The sequence below is a fragment of the Maylandia zebra genome, linkage group LG5, assembly GCF_041146795.1.
Source record: "Maylandia zebra isolate NMK-2024a linkage group LG5, Mzebra_GT3a, whole genome shotgun sequence".
NCBI classification, from domain to species: Eukaryota; Metazoa; Chordata; class Actinopteri; order Cichliformes; family Cichlidae; genus Maylandia; species Maylandia zebra.
In genome coordinates, this window is record NC_135171.1 from 18,953,000 (window position 1) to 18,972,725 (window position 19,726).

General features: G+C 40.2%; 1 protein-coding gene across 3 annotated transcripts; it reads left to right on the plus strand.

The window, feature by feature from the left end:
* Positions 1–830: 830 nt before the first annotated feature.
* Positions 831–18,043, plus strand: ikbke (inhibitor of nuclear factor kappa B kinase subunit epsilon). Of its 3 annotated transcripts, none has more exons than XM_004545077.3 (21): positions 831–1,085; positions 3,130–3,229; positions 3,464–3,601; positions 3,698–3,827; positions 3,905–4,086; positions 9,327–9,487; positions 9,645–9,755; positions 9,882–10,061; positions 10,944–11,143; positions 11,339–11,397; positions 11,512–11,603; positions 11,720–11,821; positions 12,257–12,314; positions 12,927–13,039; positions 13,129–13,205; positions 13,292–13,331; positions 13,436–13,537; positions 16,744–16,840; positions 17,011–17,102; positions 17,213–17,284; positions 17,374–18,043. In XM_004545077.3, exons 2-21 carry the CDS (start codon positions 3,131–3,133, stop codon positions 17,435–17,437), a joined length of 2,169 nt encoding a protein of 722 aa, XP_004545134.1. In that variant the 5' UTR covers positions 831–1,085; position 3,130; the 3' UTR covers positions 17,438–18,043. The 3 variants fall into 3 exon arrangements, with proteins under 3 accessions (XP_004545134.1, XP_004545132.1, XP_004545133.1); XM_004545075.6 differs by having other exon boundaries at positions 884–1,273; XM_004545076.6 differs by having other exon boundaries at positions 884–1,245.
* Positions 18,044–19,726: the final 1,683 nt, after the last annotated feature.

The following is a 19,726-nucleotide window of genomic DNA, read 5'->3' on the forward strand; positions in this document are numbered from 1 at the left end:
AAAGTGCCACACAGAAAGATGGATGAATGCATATATTATATATCTTCAACATTAGAAAAGACTGTGAAACGGGAGAAGAGTCGGTCAAATATGAACATTAAATGGGGGCAATGTAGCATTGTGTGGTGATATTATGTTTATACAGGGACACCAATTATCTATATTTTATTGAAGTATTAAAAAATATCATATTGCCATCAGTCTAAAAAGGTCTGATAAGGACTGGATGGATTATGGTGTAGTCACAATAACACAGTAATAAAGACGATTGCAAAATAAGTAATTTCTATATAACCCTTCCGTAAATCCGGTTGATTACAACATATTTTCCATTAGCAAATGCTTAACTCATCATTTATATCTCATTACTCCTCCTTAGTATGCCATTTATAAATACAGATCTGATACTATGATGATTATGATTAATGCTGGCAGTGATGTAGTAGGAGTGACAGCTGTACATAGTTACAGCATGTACAGCAGTGATAGCTGTACATGCTGTAACAGTAACAGGTGGATAAACATAACACAAATGGCATGCTAAGGAGGAGTAATGAAACACTTGCTAATAAAGCGCTAAAAACACAAACAGCAAAATTAAGCGGCCAATTTTCATTTTAATCTAATTCTTTGGGGAAGTCAGTGGTGAAAGGAGCAAAATGCACAGAGATAAATAAGAGCATTCATTACCAAGTACACTTAAAACTATTGTATGGTTATGTAAGAGAGTAGCAAAGTTTTGTTGGTGTTTTTTGTTTTTTTGCTACAACTTCCCTCTAGCAAAAACATAATCCCAGTATGGCTCCTGGGTTTTCCAGCCCCAGTTTCTCTGATCTGATCTGCGTACTCTCACGGCAGTCACTCTCACACAGGCACAGAGGGAAACTACATTTCCGCCTTCATCTAAAGTCCGTCCCACAACGTGAAGTCCGCACTTCCCAAACGATAACGCAATGCGGCCAGCTGCTGGCTCTGAACGAACCCTCCTGGATCCCCGTTACAAAAAGTGACCCACGGCACACTGAGCCCGTGTCCAGCAGCACCTCCTCTCCGCGTCTCACCTGTTCGGAAAGGAGCCCTTCCAGGTATGAAAGCTGCTTCTAACTGCGGAAGAAGTTTCACACGTAGGCGTATTTTGTTTTCAGACGAGCTGGATTTACAGTAACCCAGAGGGCAGTTGGAGTTAGTAACCAACCGTCAGGGCTAAATTAAAGGACGACTGACGAGCAGCAGCAACGGGTCCAGGTGAGGTCCGGCTACAGCTCCTACATAGGTTAGTAGCGCGAGCCGTGCTAAACGAATTAAACACCTAGCTTCAAGTAGCTAACCGCGTATTAACGTCGTTTTAATAGAGCCTTTGATGTAGAAGTTTAGTAAAATGTAAAAAATCGTGTTAGTGGAGGTATTTGTCTACTGACAGAGCTTTAATTAATGTAACACCTGCTTTTAATGGGAAAAATGGCTGCTGTGACGACATGAACTCAACTAGCCTGTTTAAAGCGAATAAATAAATGCAAATACTAGAGGTGGGCGGATCGATTCAAAAATTGAAAGTATCGATACCAACGCCGGTGTTGTGCCAAAAAGTGATTGCCTGCCAAAAAGTGATTTCCAATGTTTCCGTGTATTTTTTATGTGTAATATCTTTACGTATGTTGGTAAATAGACTTCGGTGAACAGCGTTTACAAAGGGGTTATATATAGAATTAAAAGATTATCTGTTTTTTTCAAGTATCTTTATAACTCTGTGTTATTGTACTCACATTATAACCAATCCGGTCCTTTTCCCCCACTTACAATATTTTTACTGAACTATTGTAATATTTGCTGCCATTTCTGCTGTCTTACTTTTACAAAAGACATTTTTAATGTTAATGAGATTTTTTTTAACTGCATAAATAAAGGTTCTATAAAAGTCACTGCCAAAAACTGATTGCGGCTTCTACCTTGTTACACGAATGTTGTTTGTGGCTCAATATGACTTTGTGTCATCCATGAGGGATGCATTTGACATATGTTTCACATATTATAGGCCATCAAGTTACTTATAGCAGTTTAAATACGAGCAATCAGTTTTTGGCAAATACCGGAAATCAGTTTTTGGCAGACAATCACTTTTTGGCACAACACCGGTATTGGTGTCAGATCGATACTAGCATAATAGGATCGATACTTTTTTTTCTATTCTCAGTTTGACATGTAGCCCACTGCATTGTGTTAAATTATTTATTTATTTTAGAAATATAAAAAAACCTCACCTCAAACATCAATCTATCCAACATTTCCTTTCCGTTTAACCTTATTAGTGTCTCGGTGTGGGTTGGAGCCTGTCATGCAGTATGAAAGATGTCTCAAACTTGTTGTGTTGACTGTCACATTGATTTTGTTTATAGCCTACAGCACATTTTAATTAATAAAAGATGACCAAAAGTGCTTTACAGACAGGCACATTTACATTCCAGGCCTCCCCCCCCAAAAAAAACCCAGTTTCACAATAAATGAAAAGCCGAAAGGTTTTGTTTTAACAACTAATTGTTGTAGAAAGTAAAAACCACCATGATTTAGTGATCTCTAAATCTGTTTAGAATACTTTTGTGCTGGTGCACCTAAGAAAAAAGTTAGGCACACCAGTGCAACTGTGGCAAAAAGTTGGTCTTAAGCCCTGATTAGATAACTGCTTGGCTAATGCTAAATGAATGCTCAGACAACGTGATTGGTCAGTTGCGATGGTGATTGTCGACCGACACCACTATGATGATGTAGGAACAACACCAACGCTGGGATATCAGCAGATGTACATCTTCCATTAGGACAGCAAACAGAGGAGTTTTGTTTAGAATATGCAAATTGATCCTGGTGCATCTCGTATGTCATGATACACTGCTATACCCCAGGTAAAGTACCTTTACAAGTCAAAAGGTAATGCTGGCCCTGCATTACTTGGTATCAGATTGACACCAGAATTTGCAGTATGGCAATGCACTGACAAATACTACAACAGCAGGCCGTACGGTTATCCGATACTAACCTCTTTATTTTAGCATTTGTTTGTTTTATGATTGGATAACCTTGGTTCTGTCTCCCAAGGCTTTTCTAATAATAGTAACCCTCCCTTCTCATTTCTTCCAGTATGTCAGGTATTACAGCCAGTACAATAAGCTACCTGTGGTCTGTAGACGATGTCCTCGGGCAGGGGGCTACTGCCAGCGTCTACAAAGCACGCCATAAGGTAACCACAGGATGGTTTTATCATCTCATCGTACTCACAGGAAAAGTCATTCACATCAGTGCTGCCGTCATTATTGAAATTTCAGCCTGCTTTTCTTCTTCTTCTTCTTTTGCTCAGAGCAATACCAGGATGTACGATAAGAAAAGCTGTGGTTTCAGAGATGCTGTTGATTGCTGACACATTTGCGCAATTCTGTGATGTATCTGTGATGCAAATGTGCATGCGTGTTTGCAGAGGTCGGGTGAACTGGTGGCCGTCAAGGTGTTTAACATAATGAGCTACAACCGCCCCCACCAGGTCCAGATGAGGGAGTTCGAGATGCTCCGGAAACTCAATCACAGCAATATTATCAAGCTATTCACCGTGGAAGAGGTAAGAATACAAAAAGATATCTATATTAAAAAAAAAAGAAAAATATTAGCAACATGTAAAAGAAGCACACCTCACGGTTAATCCCTCACCTTTCAGCTGCCCTCTAAACAGAAGGTGCTGGTGATGGAGTATTGTTCAGGAGGGAGTCTCCTAAGCCTGCTCGAGGAGCCGGAAAACGCCTTTGGTCTCGCTGAAACAGAGTTCCTCACAGTATTGCAGTGTATAGGTGGGTGTGTATATGTGGTATCGGTCTGTAATTTTATGCACCTGTTCCTGAAACTTTCCACCCTCTGTTCTCTTCAGTGCAAGGTATGAATCACCTGCGGGAAAATGGAGTGGTACACCGGGACATTAAGCCAGGGAACATAATGCGGCAGGTTGGGGAGGACGGCAGGTCTGTTTACAAGCTGACAGACTTTGGAGCAGCAAGAGAGCTCGAAGATGACGAGAAGTTTGTCTCCATTTATGGAACTGAAGAGTATCTGGTAAGATAGCGGACTCACTGAGCAAACCTCTGCCAGGTTTCCTACAGTGGGGCAAAAAAGTATTTATTCAGCCACCGATTGTGCAAGTTCCCCCACTTAAAATGATGACAGAGGTCAGTAATTTGCACCAGAGGTACACTTCAACTGTGAGAGACAGAATGTGAAAAAAAATCCATGAATTCACATGGTAGGATTTGTAAAGAATTTATTCGTAAATTAGGGTGGAAAATAAGTATTTGGTCACCTCAAACAAGGAAAATCTCTGGCTCTCACAGACCTGTAACGTCTTCTGTAAGAAGCTTTTCTGTCCCCCACTCGTTACCTGTATGAATGGCACCTGTTTGAACTCATCATCTGTATAAAAGACACCTGTCCACAGCCTCAAACAGTCAGACTCCAAACTCCGCCATGGCCAAGACCAAAGAGCTTTCGAAGGACACCAGGAAAAGTATTGTAGACCTGCACCAGACTGGGAAGAGTGAATCTACAATAGGCAAGCAGCTTGGTGTGAAAAAATCAACTGTGGGAGCAATCATCAGAAAATGGAAGACATACAAGACCACTGATAATCTCCCTCGATCTGGGGCTCCACGCAAGATCTCATCCCGTGGGGTCAAAATGATCATGAGAACGGTGAGCAAAGATCCCAGAACCACACGGGGGGACCTGGTGAATGACCTGCAGAGAGCTGGGACCAAAGTAACAAAGGTCACCATCAGTAACACACTACAACGGCAGGGAATCAAATCCCGCAGTGCCAGACGTGTTCCGCTGCTGAAGCCAGTGCATGTCCAGGCCCGTCTGAAGTTTGCCAGAGAGCACATGGATGATACAGCAGAGGATTGGGAGAATGTCATGTGGTCAGATGAAACCAAAGTAGAACTTTTTGGTATAAACTCAACTCGTCGTGTTTGGAGGAAGAAGAATACTGAGTTGCATCCCAAGAACACCATACCTACTGTGAAGCATGGGGGTGGAAACATCATGCTATGGGGCTGTTTTTCTGCCAAGGGGACAGGACGACTGATCCGTGTTAAGGACAGAATGAATGGGGCCATGTATCGTGAGATTTTGAGCCAAAACCTCCTTCCATCAGTGAGAACTTTGAAGATGAAACGAGGCTGGGTCTTCCAACATGACAATGATCCAAAACACACCGCCCGGGCAACAAAGGAGTGGCTCCGTAAGAAGCATTTGAAAGTCCTGGAGTGGCCTAGCCAGTCTCCAGACCTCAACCCCATAGAAAATCTGTGGCGGGAGTTGAAAGTCCGTGTTGCTCAGCGACAGCCCCAAAACATCACTGCTCTCGAGAAGATCTGCATGGAGGAATGGGCCAAAATACCAGCTACTGTGTGTGCAAACCTGGTAAAGACCTATAGTAAACGTTTGACCTCTGTTATTGCCAACAAAGGTTATGTTACAAAGTATTGAGTTGTATTTTTGTTATTGACCAAATACTTATTTTCCACCCTGATTTACGAATAAATTCTTTACAAATCCTACCATGTGGATTCATGGATTTTTTTTTCACATTCTGTCTCTCACAGTTGAAGTGTACCTCTGGTGCAAATTACTGACCTCTGTCATCATTTTAGGTGGGGGAACTTGCACAACCGGTGGCTGACTAAATACTTTTTTGCCCCACTGTAAATACTTTGGGGACCTTCGAATAAGTGAGTGAAGACTGATTACAGTTTATTATGTTTTTAGTGCTGGTTTGCTTGTGATAGTAGCATTAGCAGGGCTCTAGAGTGCGACCAATTAGGTCGCACATGCAACCTAATTTCTGAATGGTGCGACTAAAAAATATCCTAGGTCACACCGGTGCGATCAGCCGTTTGAGTAAAAAAAGTCTCCGCAACTCTGTCTACGTGTGGTCAACAACAGACACACATTATGCCCATATCGTGGTCTAAACCAATCAGAGATAGTCAGGGGCGGGACCTCTCTGGTTGGCCCTGGTCCAAATATTCCTGTAGGCCTAGGTGTCTATACGTTTGAAAGTGCAGGCGGATAGAGAGAGGTGAGTAGTCAATAATCAATTTGATTCATTAAATCCTGATATAATATAAATATATTTTATCAGAAACGCCAGAATCTCAAGTTAAACCTCACAAAACTATTTCAAAAACCACCAAACAGCTAAAACAGTAAATGAGAGCAGGGAAAAGGATTCCGGACAAAGACGTAAACACAAAGCATGGACCTGATGCATCAGAATCTGTGAGATGTCGGTGTGGTGTGAATAAGTCACGGTGGGACCACAGATCATCATTTAGAGCCATTTATTGTTATCAGCTGCAGCTCTTAAGCTGCCAGCCACGCATCACATCACACCACAACTTCCAACCCACAACCCCTGCTCCCCCGTGTTTTAACACAGCGGGCGTGATCGCGGATGCTGTGCAGGTGCGTCTGCATCGATGACCACGCCTCACCACAGTCGGCTTTCTCACCCAACGGCACTTATGCCCCCACGCTGTCGGGGCTGAAAGCCGACAGCTCACAGTGAAGCTGCAGGTGTTGTCTCTCTCCAACCAAAATTCACTGAAGAAGATCAAAACTACACTTCACATTTGATAAACATTGCCATTAATTCCCTCTTACTTTTGCTGTTTTGCTTCCACCATGATAAAATAACACTTCCTTCACAGCTCTTTCTCTATTTTGAGAACAGTTTCCCATCTCAAATCTGTTTTCTGCGTTATTCGTTCGCTTGTTACAAACAAGTCGTGTACAGCGCTGTCGGCTGCTGTTTTTTTTAAATTGTATTTTTCCCAAGAATGACCTCTGACAAGAAAACCGAATTTCTGCTGTTTAATACTGAAGAAATGTAAACTTTTTTAAAATTATGCCAAATTGCAAAACTAGCTGTGTCTCTAATAAAACCTCTGTAACACTGGTCCAGAGACAGCATCAGATAATGAGCCACATACGATTGACTCCGAGCCAGAGCCCATTGAAAGCAAAAGGGGGAAAGTATATACAATAGAAGAGTGGCTTGACCAGTTTCCCTGGCTAAGATACAGATAAAGCTGACAACATGATGCACTGCATTTACTGTGTGGAAGGACCATGGCCGGCAATACTGCAATTGTGACTGGTGCTAATACGTTTCGAACTGAAATGCTGAGACAGCACAGTGTATCCAGAAAGCACATTATATGCCGCGATAAATGCACTGCCCAGGTGTCCCCTCTCCCCACTGCCTTTCACAGCAGGAAACAGGTCATCAGAGGAGGCAGAGATCATGATTAAGTTTAACATTGCCTGCAATATTGCCAAAGAGTGGCAAAGTGCCAAAGCACTTTAAGCACAAGCACTTTTTCAGTAACTTATCTTTCTTGTAGAACTGTGCTCAAAATAAAGAACTTTGTGCTGACAAGATTGTTAGTTAATCATTTACAAATCAATATGTCTGTATGGACAGCAATTTAAAAAAAAAAAAAAAAAAAAGTGAATATGTAAAACTGTCGTGTTAAGCGATGCGGTTGAAAGATTTGGGTGCACCTAACATTTGTGCTGGTGCACCTAAAGCCCTGATTAGATAACTGCTTGGCTAATGCTAAATGAATGCTCAGACAACATGATTGGTCAGTTGCGATGGTGATTGTCGACCGACACTGCTATGATGATGTAGAAACAACACCAACGCTGGGATATCAGCAGATGTACATGCTTCCATTAGGACAGCAAACAGAGGAGTTTTTAGCCACCGCACACGTGCTGCCATGCAGTCCTTCAAAATCCTACTGTACGGCACTGGACTTGAATCACCTAGGAGTCAATTGAATGCTGATTCACTGTCGAGTGGACCAGAATAAAAAAGGGAGAATGTGGAAAAAAAATCAAAGATTTAAAAAAAAATACAGCAGGAAACGCACAGACAATAGCTGTAGTGGATACTTTCCATCGTTTTTGTCTGTGGGATGAACAACAGGACAGGGAAGAGTAGCCCACTCACTGACTGAAATACATGTTTTTTACACTGCCTTCATCGACAGCAAGTGCTCTGTGCAGGTCCACTATCCCGCCTAAAGAATAAAGCAAGCAGTGGTTAGTGGACATAGAGTTGTCTTATATTATTTTTTCAGGTTCGGGTTAGCCTGCAGGTGGCCTTGACATGGTCCGTTGCATTTATGCTCCATTTGCACTACAGTTAAAAACATTTATGATGATGCGTTTTTCCATCTGTAGGTACAGTGGTGAAAGAGTGCATTCATTCCCATCTAATAACTGGGGTCAATAAAAAGTATATAACATAACATGTTCGCAAGGAGTGTTGATTTTTAAAGTAAAAGCTTTAAATCGATACACTTTCATATTGCAATAATTAAAATGCTTCCTTCAGCACTCGGCTTGCAGCCTTGTCCCCACTAAACTATTTTGCTTTTCCCAATTTCCCCAATGGAATATCTTACCTTGTAAACTCTGATGTGAATCTCTGTGTTATGTTAGATTAGGTTGAGACCAACACCTCTGCGAGTGATTTAACCTGAGGTAGATGTGAAAATGTTTTGTTACCAGGGTCCGATTTCACAGCAAAGTGGACAGTATCCAAGTGACATTTAAATGACAATCTTCAGGAGCCCAAATTTGAATATTTAAAGGCAGCCTGCATGATCAGGACTAGGTAGCCATCTAGTGGTCAAATCTATTAGTTATAACAGCCATTCCTAAAATCAAGAGTGCTGCAGCCCACTTAAAAACCAGAAAATCCCATGGGGCTCATCTAGTCTTAAATCTTCACTCACTAATCAAAATACAAGTGATGTATTTTCTTGAAAATTTTATCAGAAAACCATAAAAAACACGATTATGGCTATAAATTTCAAATGCTACCCAGTCATATGTAACGTCTTAAAGGCCAATGTGTGACCCACCTGCCACTGGCACACAAACTTTGATACAAGAGCAGCGACTTTAGGCTAAAATAATGAGTAATATCCCAAACTCACAAGCTTTTATCGCCAGTTTTAAGTCACTTTTTATATAAATAAATATATTTATAAAAGTACATACATCTGAGGAATTTCAAACTGACCTTCTGTTGTTTCTGCGGCCCATCTGTGGTACCTTTGCACCCCACAAGGGGGCCCCATCCAGGGAATCACTGCGTTATCAGAACAAAAGGTGAACTATGTAGACTTGACTGATACACAGTGCTGGATCGAAATGGCGCACTGTGGCTCACTATGAAGGTGCTTTGACTGTTTTCTCTTCTTCATGTGTGTGTGTAGCACCCAGACATGTATGAGCGCGCAGTGCTACGTAAGCCTCATCATAAATCTTACGGGGTGAGTGTCGACCTGTGGAGTATTGGTGTGACCTTATACCACGCTGCCACTGGGAGTCTTCCCTTCACACCATATGAAGGACCACGCAGGAACAAGCCCATTATGTAAGTTAATACATTAGAGTTCTTCAAGCCCCCAACTGAAACCATAGCTAACATCTGTACATCTACATGTACCAGCCATGATCAATGTTAGTAACTGTGCCTTAGGACATATATTTATGTATTTCCTCTGAACCATTTTGGGGGTTTTGTTTTATAGGTTCAAAATAACCACAGAGAAACCTATGGGGGCGATAGCTGGAATACAACGGAGAGAGGGCGGACCTATAGACTGGAGCTATCACCTACCTCACAGCTGCCAGCTGTCACAGTATGCCACCTAATAAAAACAACTAAATCCTATTTATACACACCTTGTCACCATCAAACCCTCATGTTTTTTTTTGTCTCTCTTTGTTGTTCCCTTTTCTTGCTCTCCCTGTCTCTGTGGCTGTAGGGGTCTAAGGGTGCAGCTGGTTCCAGTACTAGCAGGTATAATGGAGGCTGACCAGGAAAAGTGTTGGTGCTTTGACCAGTTCTTCACAGCCACCACAGATGTGTTGCAGCGGCAAGCAGTTCACCTCTTTTCTCTGCAGCAGGCCATGGCACATTGCATCTACATACACCACTACAACACGTAAGTCTGCAGAGGCCTTTATGGGTGGCCTTTTTTTTCCTTTGGCTGTTTTTGTTTATTAAAAAAATGTAGTGCAAGCTCAGTATCTTGATGAGAGTTTGAATTTGTTACTGACAATGACGTGAAACCATTTTGTTTTCTGGAATTTATACAAGAAATACGCAGCAGAAGAACTCGCAGAATAATGAGGTGTAATATGTGTTATAGTTTTAATGTGGTAATGCCAGTAAATTCTGTGCTGAGCTGTGGATTATATCTGTAATCTCAAATTGCTTTTTTAAAGCCTTTCACTCTCAGTTCATTGAATCTGTGCAGTAGAACTCAGAGCGTTTGAGGACAGAGCAGATTTGTATGTTACGTTTGTAATTTAAGAAATAGTGATTTTTATGCAAACATAACTGCTGCTATTTCCTCATCTTTTTTCACCCCATGTTTCCTGTTTTTGTCTCTGCCAGCACTGAAAAAAAGACAAAAAGCTAAAACAAATACAATAATTATTTTACATTTATTTTTGTATAAAAATATGTCTGCAACTCAGCTTTATGGTAATCTGACCATTATTATTTTGTCATTGTTTATGAAGCGAACTAAAGGTTTAAAAGACTTACTGACACATGTAATCACCGAAATTTAATACACTTTATTTGTGGGGATTTGGACATTAATAAGAAAAACACCAATGACAAGAACAAATCAAAAGGGTATTCAAAGCCTCCAGCTCCAGGAGAAAACTGTGTGTCAAAAAGAAAGAAGTTAACTAAATAAGTTTCACTCCAAACAGCAGCGACCAGGCGCACTGAGAACAGTCTTAAGAAGCAAACTTGCTCCTGAAATTTAAAAATGTGTCTAACAAAATTAAAATCTGTCTCTCTTCTCAACCAGAGTATCAATCTTCTTCGAAGAGGTGGCGTCTCAAACAGGTATAGGGGTACAGCAACAACATCACATGTACCTTGGACATGACCTGCTCTTGGAGGGCAGCATGAAGGTGGTCAATCTTCCACGAACTTCACCTTCTCAGCCCCTCATTCTGCTCAGCTATGCAACTGATGAAGCAAACACCAGCCTGCCATTCAGAGAACGTAAGACCGAGACTTGCATAACGGAAATATGTGTGTGTTAAGTTTTGAGAAAAAGGTGTCAGTTTCTGTCTCAACAGAAATATTTTAGCTGGTTTGGTGTGAGCATGCAGTTGTTATCACACAGTTGCACAGACATGATTGCACATTTTCATGAATTCTATATTTTTTGCGATGTATTTCTTTTGTCCTCTGCAGCAGAGAGTCCCGTCATCCCGGCCAGGTTTGACGTCATGGCAGATTACAATTTCTCCAAGGTAAATGCTCCCTGTTATTACCGGTAGTTTAAAATATTATTTAATATATTATTTTATATACTAAACACTTTTCATATCTGCCTTCTTTTCCCCCCGATCCCCTTTTATTTTTAGATTGTAGTAGGTGTAGTCCACCAGTATCTGAGGATAGTACGGCTGCTGCACACGCACCGGGAGTTGCTGCTGCAGGGATATTACAGCTACATGTGAGACACAAACACAGATAAAAATTATTTGTTAGTCTTCTTGGAATTCTGGGCCTCCCGGGTGTTATTTCCCTTCAGTTTATGTTCTGCGTTTCCCTATTTTTCTTGTTTCTTAGAATGAAATTGCGCAACGAGTGCAGAGAAGCCTTGCACAGTATTGCCATGGTCACCATTAGACTGCAGTCCTGCCTCAATGCAGAACACGGGATTCGCACACTGTAAGTTTGTCTGCACACTTTTTAACCCTAAGCTGTAAAAGGCTGAAGAGGTATTGTTGTTGCAGCAAGTTTTCTGGAAATCTTGTGAATGTGATAGCTCAAGAAGGGAGTCACGTGGGATTTTCAAATGAATACATACAGTGTATCTACTAGAAGGCTGAAGGGTAGCACTGGCACCCGTAAGTGTTTTTAGAATAAGCACAGAAAATTAATTCTGTAAAAGTGCACTCGAGATGGTAAAGTGCAGTGTTTGCAATAATTCGGGCATACTTGTTACCTGAGGTTGGTTTTTCTTTTTTTTTTTTATCTTGACAAATGAGGCTAGGTCTTGTGTAAACATAGACACAAAACATTTCTAATGTTCCTGATACTGTAATAATGCCATCTTTAACCTATAACCTTCCTTTCTCCTCCAATATCTGCTACATTTCTTAGAGACCCTTACACTTCAGAAAATCAAGGCTCAGCTGCTAATGGTCAAAGGTTGCGGCAGGTGAGTACCAAGAGCAAAAAACAGAGACAAGCTCGACTGATGCAGTTATACAGGTCCCAGTTAAAACTGTACAATTAAAACTCAAATTATGTCTTGTCTTTGTGAAGGTTTAATACCTTTTTGCTGGTACTGTAGTAGTAGTACTGGATGCTGCAGTTTGTGGTGCACCTGATTTACATGCTGTTATTCTAAAAACATCATAGAGGGAAAGCAGATATAATCATCCTGCTTTTTATGCTACCTATTGGCAAATATTAACACTGATTGAGTGTCTTTGAGATGGATATTTAGTTGCTACTAGAATTATAAGATACTGTATTGTAGTTCAAATTTTAGAGGATGCTAAATTTAGGTTTATTATGAATTTATATATAAACAGGCACATTGCCTTAGTGTTATAGTAAGATTTAAACCTGGTATGCAAAGGAGTTAGAGTTCCCTCGCAGTTGACTGAAATTCAATATCATGAGAGACAGGCAGACAGCATAGCTTATATTTGATGCGTCTCATATTGAATCCCCTAAATGTGAGTGCTTGAATCATAACTGATTGCACAGATTTGTGCTTTGTTGATGTGTTGTGTGTAAGAATCTGAGATGCTTGTCTCCTCAGGTTCATCAACACCTACCTTTGTACAGTGCTGGTATCCAAGAGTTTCAGAACCGACTTGATCAACTGCAGATAGAACAGGCCAAGTTGTCAGAGACTCTGGCCAATGATAAGAGGTACTATCGGGGGCAGGGATTCAAAACTGCAGAATGGACAATTGGTTTTATTTATAAGTGTTTATTAGAACTAATTTCTTTTCTTATAGCTGCCAGAAGATAGAGATGCTGCTACAGAAGATAACAGCAATTCATCAGCATTATCGTAAAGACAGGCTGACTGGCAGTATGCACAGCTTCTCTATAGATACTATAAATTTCTTGTTTGTGTTTCATATTATTCATCTGACAGATTTCTTCTTTTTCCCACAGAGCTAGCATACAATGATGAGCAAATCCACAAGTTTGAGAAGTGAGTGCGTGTGTGTGATTATGGATTTGTGTTCCCACAGCTATGCCCCAGCCTGTAAAGTACCTGCGCTGTCGTGTAATCTGTTTGTCGTTCTTCCTTGACAGAATCCACCTGTCGAGCCACATTAAGCGAGTGAAATCTCTGTTCAGAGAAGACTGTGTGCAGAGATACAAAGAGGTTTTAGACTCAACAAGAACATGGAACAGGTCAGAGCAAGCTACTCCTTCATTAAAATAACCTTTAGCAGTCATTCAAACAGTTGATCAAAGCTGATATTGTATGTTATTGATTAACCCTGGTCATCATCACTGTATATTTGTGTAACATGGAATACAGGTTACGTACTTTATGCACTTTGATTCTCTGTCTTTCAAATGTGTTTAAGTAGAGTAGAAACATTTTAATTTAAAATACAGGTTAAAAACATATATGGTATAAAAGATGGGTGGAGCCACGCAGCTTGTGAAGCCTCAAACTGAGAATTTTTGCCACCTTGACCAGACAAACGATTGTGATTGACAAGTCATTATCCAGTGAATACGTGGTGACTTATCCTTCTTTTTGGCTCAAGTAATGACCATAATAAGGCTGGGTGGTTCGCTCCCTACTCCAATCGTCCTCCTTTGGATGATAGCATCACCAGCAGCAAGCAAAGATGTTATCCACCCTCTATAATACACAATATGTGTTCCAAACAAACACACACAAAGAAAACAATTCTTACTTCCACCATGAAGAAATGTCTCCATAGTTGACACACAATACTGATTGATTTAGCCATCTGCAATTTGTTGCTGGATTTCAGCTGAATCCAGTGACATTTTCTTCAGGTTTATTTATTACAGCTCCAAATCACAACAAGAGTTACCTCAAGGTAAGGCTTAATATTTTAAGGTGAAAAAACTACAATAGCACAGAAATAACATAGAAAACACCAACAAACAGAAAACCCCCAATGAGAAAGTATTTGGCGACAGTGGGAAGGAAGAACTCCTTTTTAACAGGAAAAAGCCTCCTGAAGTACCAGGCTCAGGGAAGGGCAGCCATCTGCCGGCTGGGGGTGAGAGAAGGAAATCTGTGGAAGAGAGCCACAGATTAATAATAATTAATAATTACATCAGAGTGCTGTATAAACACATGGACAGGGAAAAAGGTGAGTTTTTCATAGGAGGCTCCAAGCAGCCTAGGCATATTGCAGCGCGACTAAGGGAGAATTCAGGGTCACTTGATCTAGCCCTACCTATAATTTTTATCAAAAAGGAAGGTTTTAAGCCTAATCTTAAGGTTTGACTTCTCTGAGGTCCTCCTCTTTTCCCCCTGGCTGGCAGTTCAGTATTCTATATCCTTTATCCAATATATCCACGGTCCCTCTTTCAGTTCAGTTCAGTTTTATTTCAAACATGTGCATTCACAATCATTACAAAAGATCATTCCATTATTTTGTTTGAAAAGGAGTAGGCAGAAGTATACACTTATTAGTCCCTACCCCCTCAAGTTTTACGTCTCATTGATTTAATTTTCTTTTAGTCTTAAATTAAACAAACAACATATGAAGCTAAAGCAAAGACAAAACAAACAAACAATAAAACAAAACAAATAAACAAGCCCCACCACAGTATAGTTACTTTCATATAAATAAAGACAGAATGGTTACATTGGCAGATTCACAAATTATGAAACAAACAAACTAAAACACTATTACGAACAACATTACCGCCCCGGGATAACCCTGTTTTCTTCATTCTTATATTTGTTTAAAATGTGTTTTTTATATTTTATTTTAAACTGGTTTATGTTGTTACTTTCTTTAATTTCTTCTGTTAGACTGTTCCATAATTTAACTCCTGCTATGGAGATAGACATACTTTTTAAAGTTGTTCTAACACTTTGTATTTTAAAATTCCATTTCCTTCTTAAGTTATACTCACCTTCTCTTTCTATAAACAATTATCAGATTTCTTCTGGAATTCAATTCAATCCAATTCCATTTTATTTATATAGCGCCAAATCACAACAAAAGTCGCCTCAAGGCGCTTCATAGATACAGAGAAAAACCCAACAATCATATGACCCCCTATGAGCAAGCACTTTGGTGACAGTGGGAAGGAAAAACTCCCTTTTAACAGGAAGAAACCTCCGGCAGAACCAGGCTCAGGGAGGGGCGGCCATCTGCTGCGACCGGTTGGGGGTGAGAGAAGGAAGACAGGATAAAAGACATGCTGTGGAAGAGAGACAGAGGTTAATAACAGATATGATTCAATGCAGAGAGGTCTATTAACACATAGTGAGTGAGGAAGGTGACTGGAAAGGAAAAACTCAATGCATCATGGGAATCCCCGGCAGCCTACGTCTATTGCAACATAACTAAGGGAGGATTCAGGGTCACTGTATCCTGGATTATTTATTAATCTAGTGGCCCTTTTTTGTATTATTGTTATTGTTTGTGTATTACTTTTGTATGTGTTTCCCCAGACCTCTACACAGTAGCTCATATACGGCAGTAGTAAAGCACAGTATAATATGTGCAGTGCTTTCTTTCTCCAGTATTTCCTATCTTTCCCCAGGACGGCCATGCCCGGTGCCAATTTCCCTTGAACATAAGTAATTTGTGGTTTCCAACAGACCTTGTGGTCAATGATCACACCAAGAAATTTTATTTAATTCACTCTTTTTTTAAATATACATTGTCAACACATATTTTTACTTTGATATTTTTCTTTTGGTTTCCAAACAACAAAAATTTGGTTTTATCTAGATTCAATGATAATCTTTTTTATATCAAACTTCTTTAATATCGTTAAATCCTGTGTGATCATCTCCAAAACACAACTCCTCTGCACATGTACAAACCACCATTTTCTCAGTAATGCTTTTTTAAATTATCTTTCATCGTCGTTATAACGTGATTGGACAATAAAAATTAAAAAGAAAACCCACCACCACCATGATTGTTTATCTATAAGCATTTGTTTCATTTGGCAGCACTGTCTGTCAGTGGATATCCAATCTCCGTGGAAAATTACTTGATGCTTGAGCAACTAAAACAGGAACAGGATGGCATTTTTGTTTACTCGTGTGGCCAGCGATAGCTTTCCCATGGCAGGCAGTGGAATAACTGGAGCAACAGGAAACTCTGGCTTAGGAAAAGAAGGTGAAGGAGTGCGAGGCCAAAAGGACACAAGGGTGAACAACATTTTTGGTATTCACTTGATGGTTAAAAATTTGAAGAAAAGGTTATTTCTATGAGGTCGTTGAGCCTTAAACCCTGCCTAGTTACCAGCCTAATGATGGTGTTTAATAACTGAAAGCAGAGTGGTCTTTCCAAGAATGGTGCAGGATGGTGGGTGTGGGTTTGAAAACCTGTCTGTTACCAATTAGGTTTACTCAAGTGTGCTTCTACATTTGTTTGCAGCCTTATGCTGGAGCTGCAGACCCGACTGCAGGACTTCAGTTCTTTCTCTGCAGGCTTAATAGCAGACTTAGAGATGAGTGAGCAGTGCCAGAATAAGGTCAGTATCACTCTTTTCATGCCTAGGAGACAGTCTTGACACCTTATGCATAAACATGGAGTCTGACATGCATTTTTCCTGTGCTGCCTTTTTGTTTGTGCTCAGTAGTTATTGTATTAGTGATGTCGAGCAAGTCAGTGACTATGTCATGTCTCATTTGTCGTCCTCAGGTTATGGACAGAATCCTTTACACTCTGCAGTCCAAAAGACCAGAACAACAGTCAGCAGTCATACCCAAAGACAATGACCAGATGGTCTCCAGGTGTGTGTGTGTGTGTGTGTGTGTGTGTGTGTGTGTGTGTGTGTGTGTGTGTGTGTGTAAAATTAAGACATTTCCCGACTGCCATTGCAGTATTTCTTTCTTTTTTGTAGGATGCACCATTTGAAGGAGGAAATGGAGATTCTGGTGAGGGAGCTACAGTGTAACAACGGTATTATAGAGAGGTCAGTGGTGTGACCACCTTACTGTTAACAAATCTCATCTGTCAAAGCACACGCAGCATGATGCTGATGGTATTTCTGTGGTTCCATAGCCTGGGAGCCGTGAACTCTCCTGCAGCTCTGGAGCCGACTCTGGCCAGACCTTCTACACTGTGACACAAGACCACTGTCTCTGGATCTTGCCTCTGAAAGGCGCACGCACACTCTCTGAAAATCACCTCATCTTAAGTGCCATTAATGAATGTACTGGCCTTTCAAGGACCATCTACAGTGTTTGTTTTTATCTGCTTCCTCTTCCTTTAACGATCAATGAAATGTCCTTTATCAATTTAGAAATAAGATAAGCACAAAGAGAAAGGAGGATAGGCTTCAGGTGTGTGTGTGTGTGTGTGTGTGTGTGTGTGTGTGTGTGTGTGTGTGTGTGTGTGTGTGTGTGTGTGTGAGTGAGTATAGCAGTAATAAGATCAATAAAATCTTCATTAATGCCTTAAGTGTTATTGTATTTGTAATAGGCTGCCATAGAGATAGTCAGCCAGGATCAATGAATGCATAGTCAGCTCTTACTCTGTTTTTTGTGGTCCTTTGTTTCACAGAAGAGGAAGAGTAGGCTCTGGAGAACCTTGAATAGTATATTTATCCAGACAGAGTGTGTACTAGTATGCAGGTTTTGATTATATTTGGGATATAGAAACATTATTAAAAAACAGTATAAAATGTTTCTGTACAAATCTGCTTATAAACAGGGTAATGGTTGTGCTTGTAGACTCTGTTTTTCTTTGTGTCTGTGTGTTTTTGATGAAAAAGGCCTTCCAATGATTGATCATTCCACTTGATGATGAATTTGCTCTATTTCATCTTTTTAACCCACATTTGTTTCTGTTCCTGTTGGTTTTTAAGTGGAATGATAAAATAATTCTGTGTGTTTCATCATGGGAATCCCTGTAAAAGAGAAGCACGACCATGGGGAACTCAGGACTCACCACAGTGTCTTCTTTCTCTTTGCAGAAGGGCATTAAAGCTAACACTTCGATAACAGCTGACCAAAATGACATTATAAAGTGACATTAGCCACTGTGGTGTATGCTGGGGAAATCCCAGCTTTGTTATTTGTTGATTATGAAAGGCGGTATTTAGGGGGGAAATACTTGCTGTTTTTTCAACTTTTATTTATTTATTTGACTGTTTTGTAGTCTTTAAAAATAATTCAGTCAGAGCCAGATTTCAAACAGAAAAGTGGATGAAATCCTTTCCTGGCCCCTAATGTCAGGTTATGGTGGGTGTGAACGAATATCGTTGCTCTTAAACACCAAAAAACCCTGAAGTGAAAACGTAAAACAAGTGTGAGAAATTGAAAATGAAAGAAAGTGTGTGGGCAGGGCGTGGGCGTCCTCGTGGACTTTCTCAGATCAGTTGGGGGCGATGAGCTCAGCTGCCTCTGTGGTTATTTTTTTCAGCTCATGACGTGTTTCTGGCAAATTGGAAAACTTTACTGTTTTTAGCCCACACAAACAAGTGTAACAGACAGACTTTGTGATATTTTACATTGAGACAAAATTTGCGATACTGTCAGTCCAGAGTGAGGCCTACAAATCAGATTCATCAAATGTGTGTTTTTTACGCCTCCCGGTCAGTAATAGTTGTAGCCTGAGCCATTCTGGGTTTATTTTTTTGTTATGTGAAATAAAAACTATGCTTCTAAAATAAATATATACATATATTGGACAAGATTTGAGTTTTTGTCAGTTTGCTCAGTTTTGGTTTCACACCCTTCCTGATGAGGCTTTGGCACTAAGGTCTGTTGAGACTTGTCTTGTTGGTTAGAGACTTGTTAGTCTGCTGCCCAAAAAATGCTGTTTGTCTTGCAGTACCGAGTCAGAACCTTGCATTTTGCCCCTGACAAATCCCCTCCATGCAAAATAATACTAAAAATAATAGTGAAACTGAACAGAGTCAAACAGAAACAAAACAGACTCGACAACAAGAAACTCAAAACAGAAATCAAATCATTTGAAAATAATGTTTATTTCTAAGCCCCCATTAGAAATAAACACACATAATCACAAAAAGTGATTTTGTCCATAATTTAAGAATTTAAACCTTAAATATAAAAGGGATGTGACACAAGATGAAAATATTTACCTGAGGGGTCAAAGATGTAATCTTTGGTGTAAATTCAAAGTCTACATATCTAATCATCTTCCGTAACATATATCTGGACTCACAGCATAAACAGAACTTGACTGGATGGCGGAAGCATACAATCTCGAGGTGGTAATTCCACTTTTTTTTAGAAAAATAAAATAAAATTGAGGTAAACGTGTGGCATGTCAAATATCTTGGCCTTTAATTTGCTGTCCCATTAAAAACAAAAAACACCAAAACAAAAAAACCCACTTGAAACGGACTATTTAAATAAGAGAAGATTTATCATTTTTAAGCTATTCG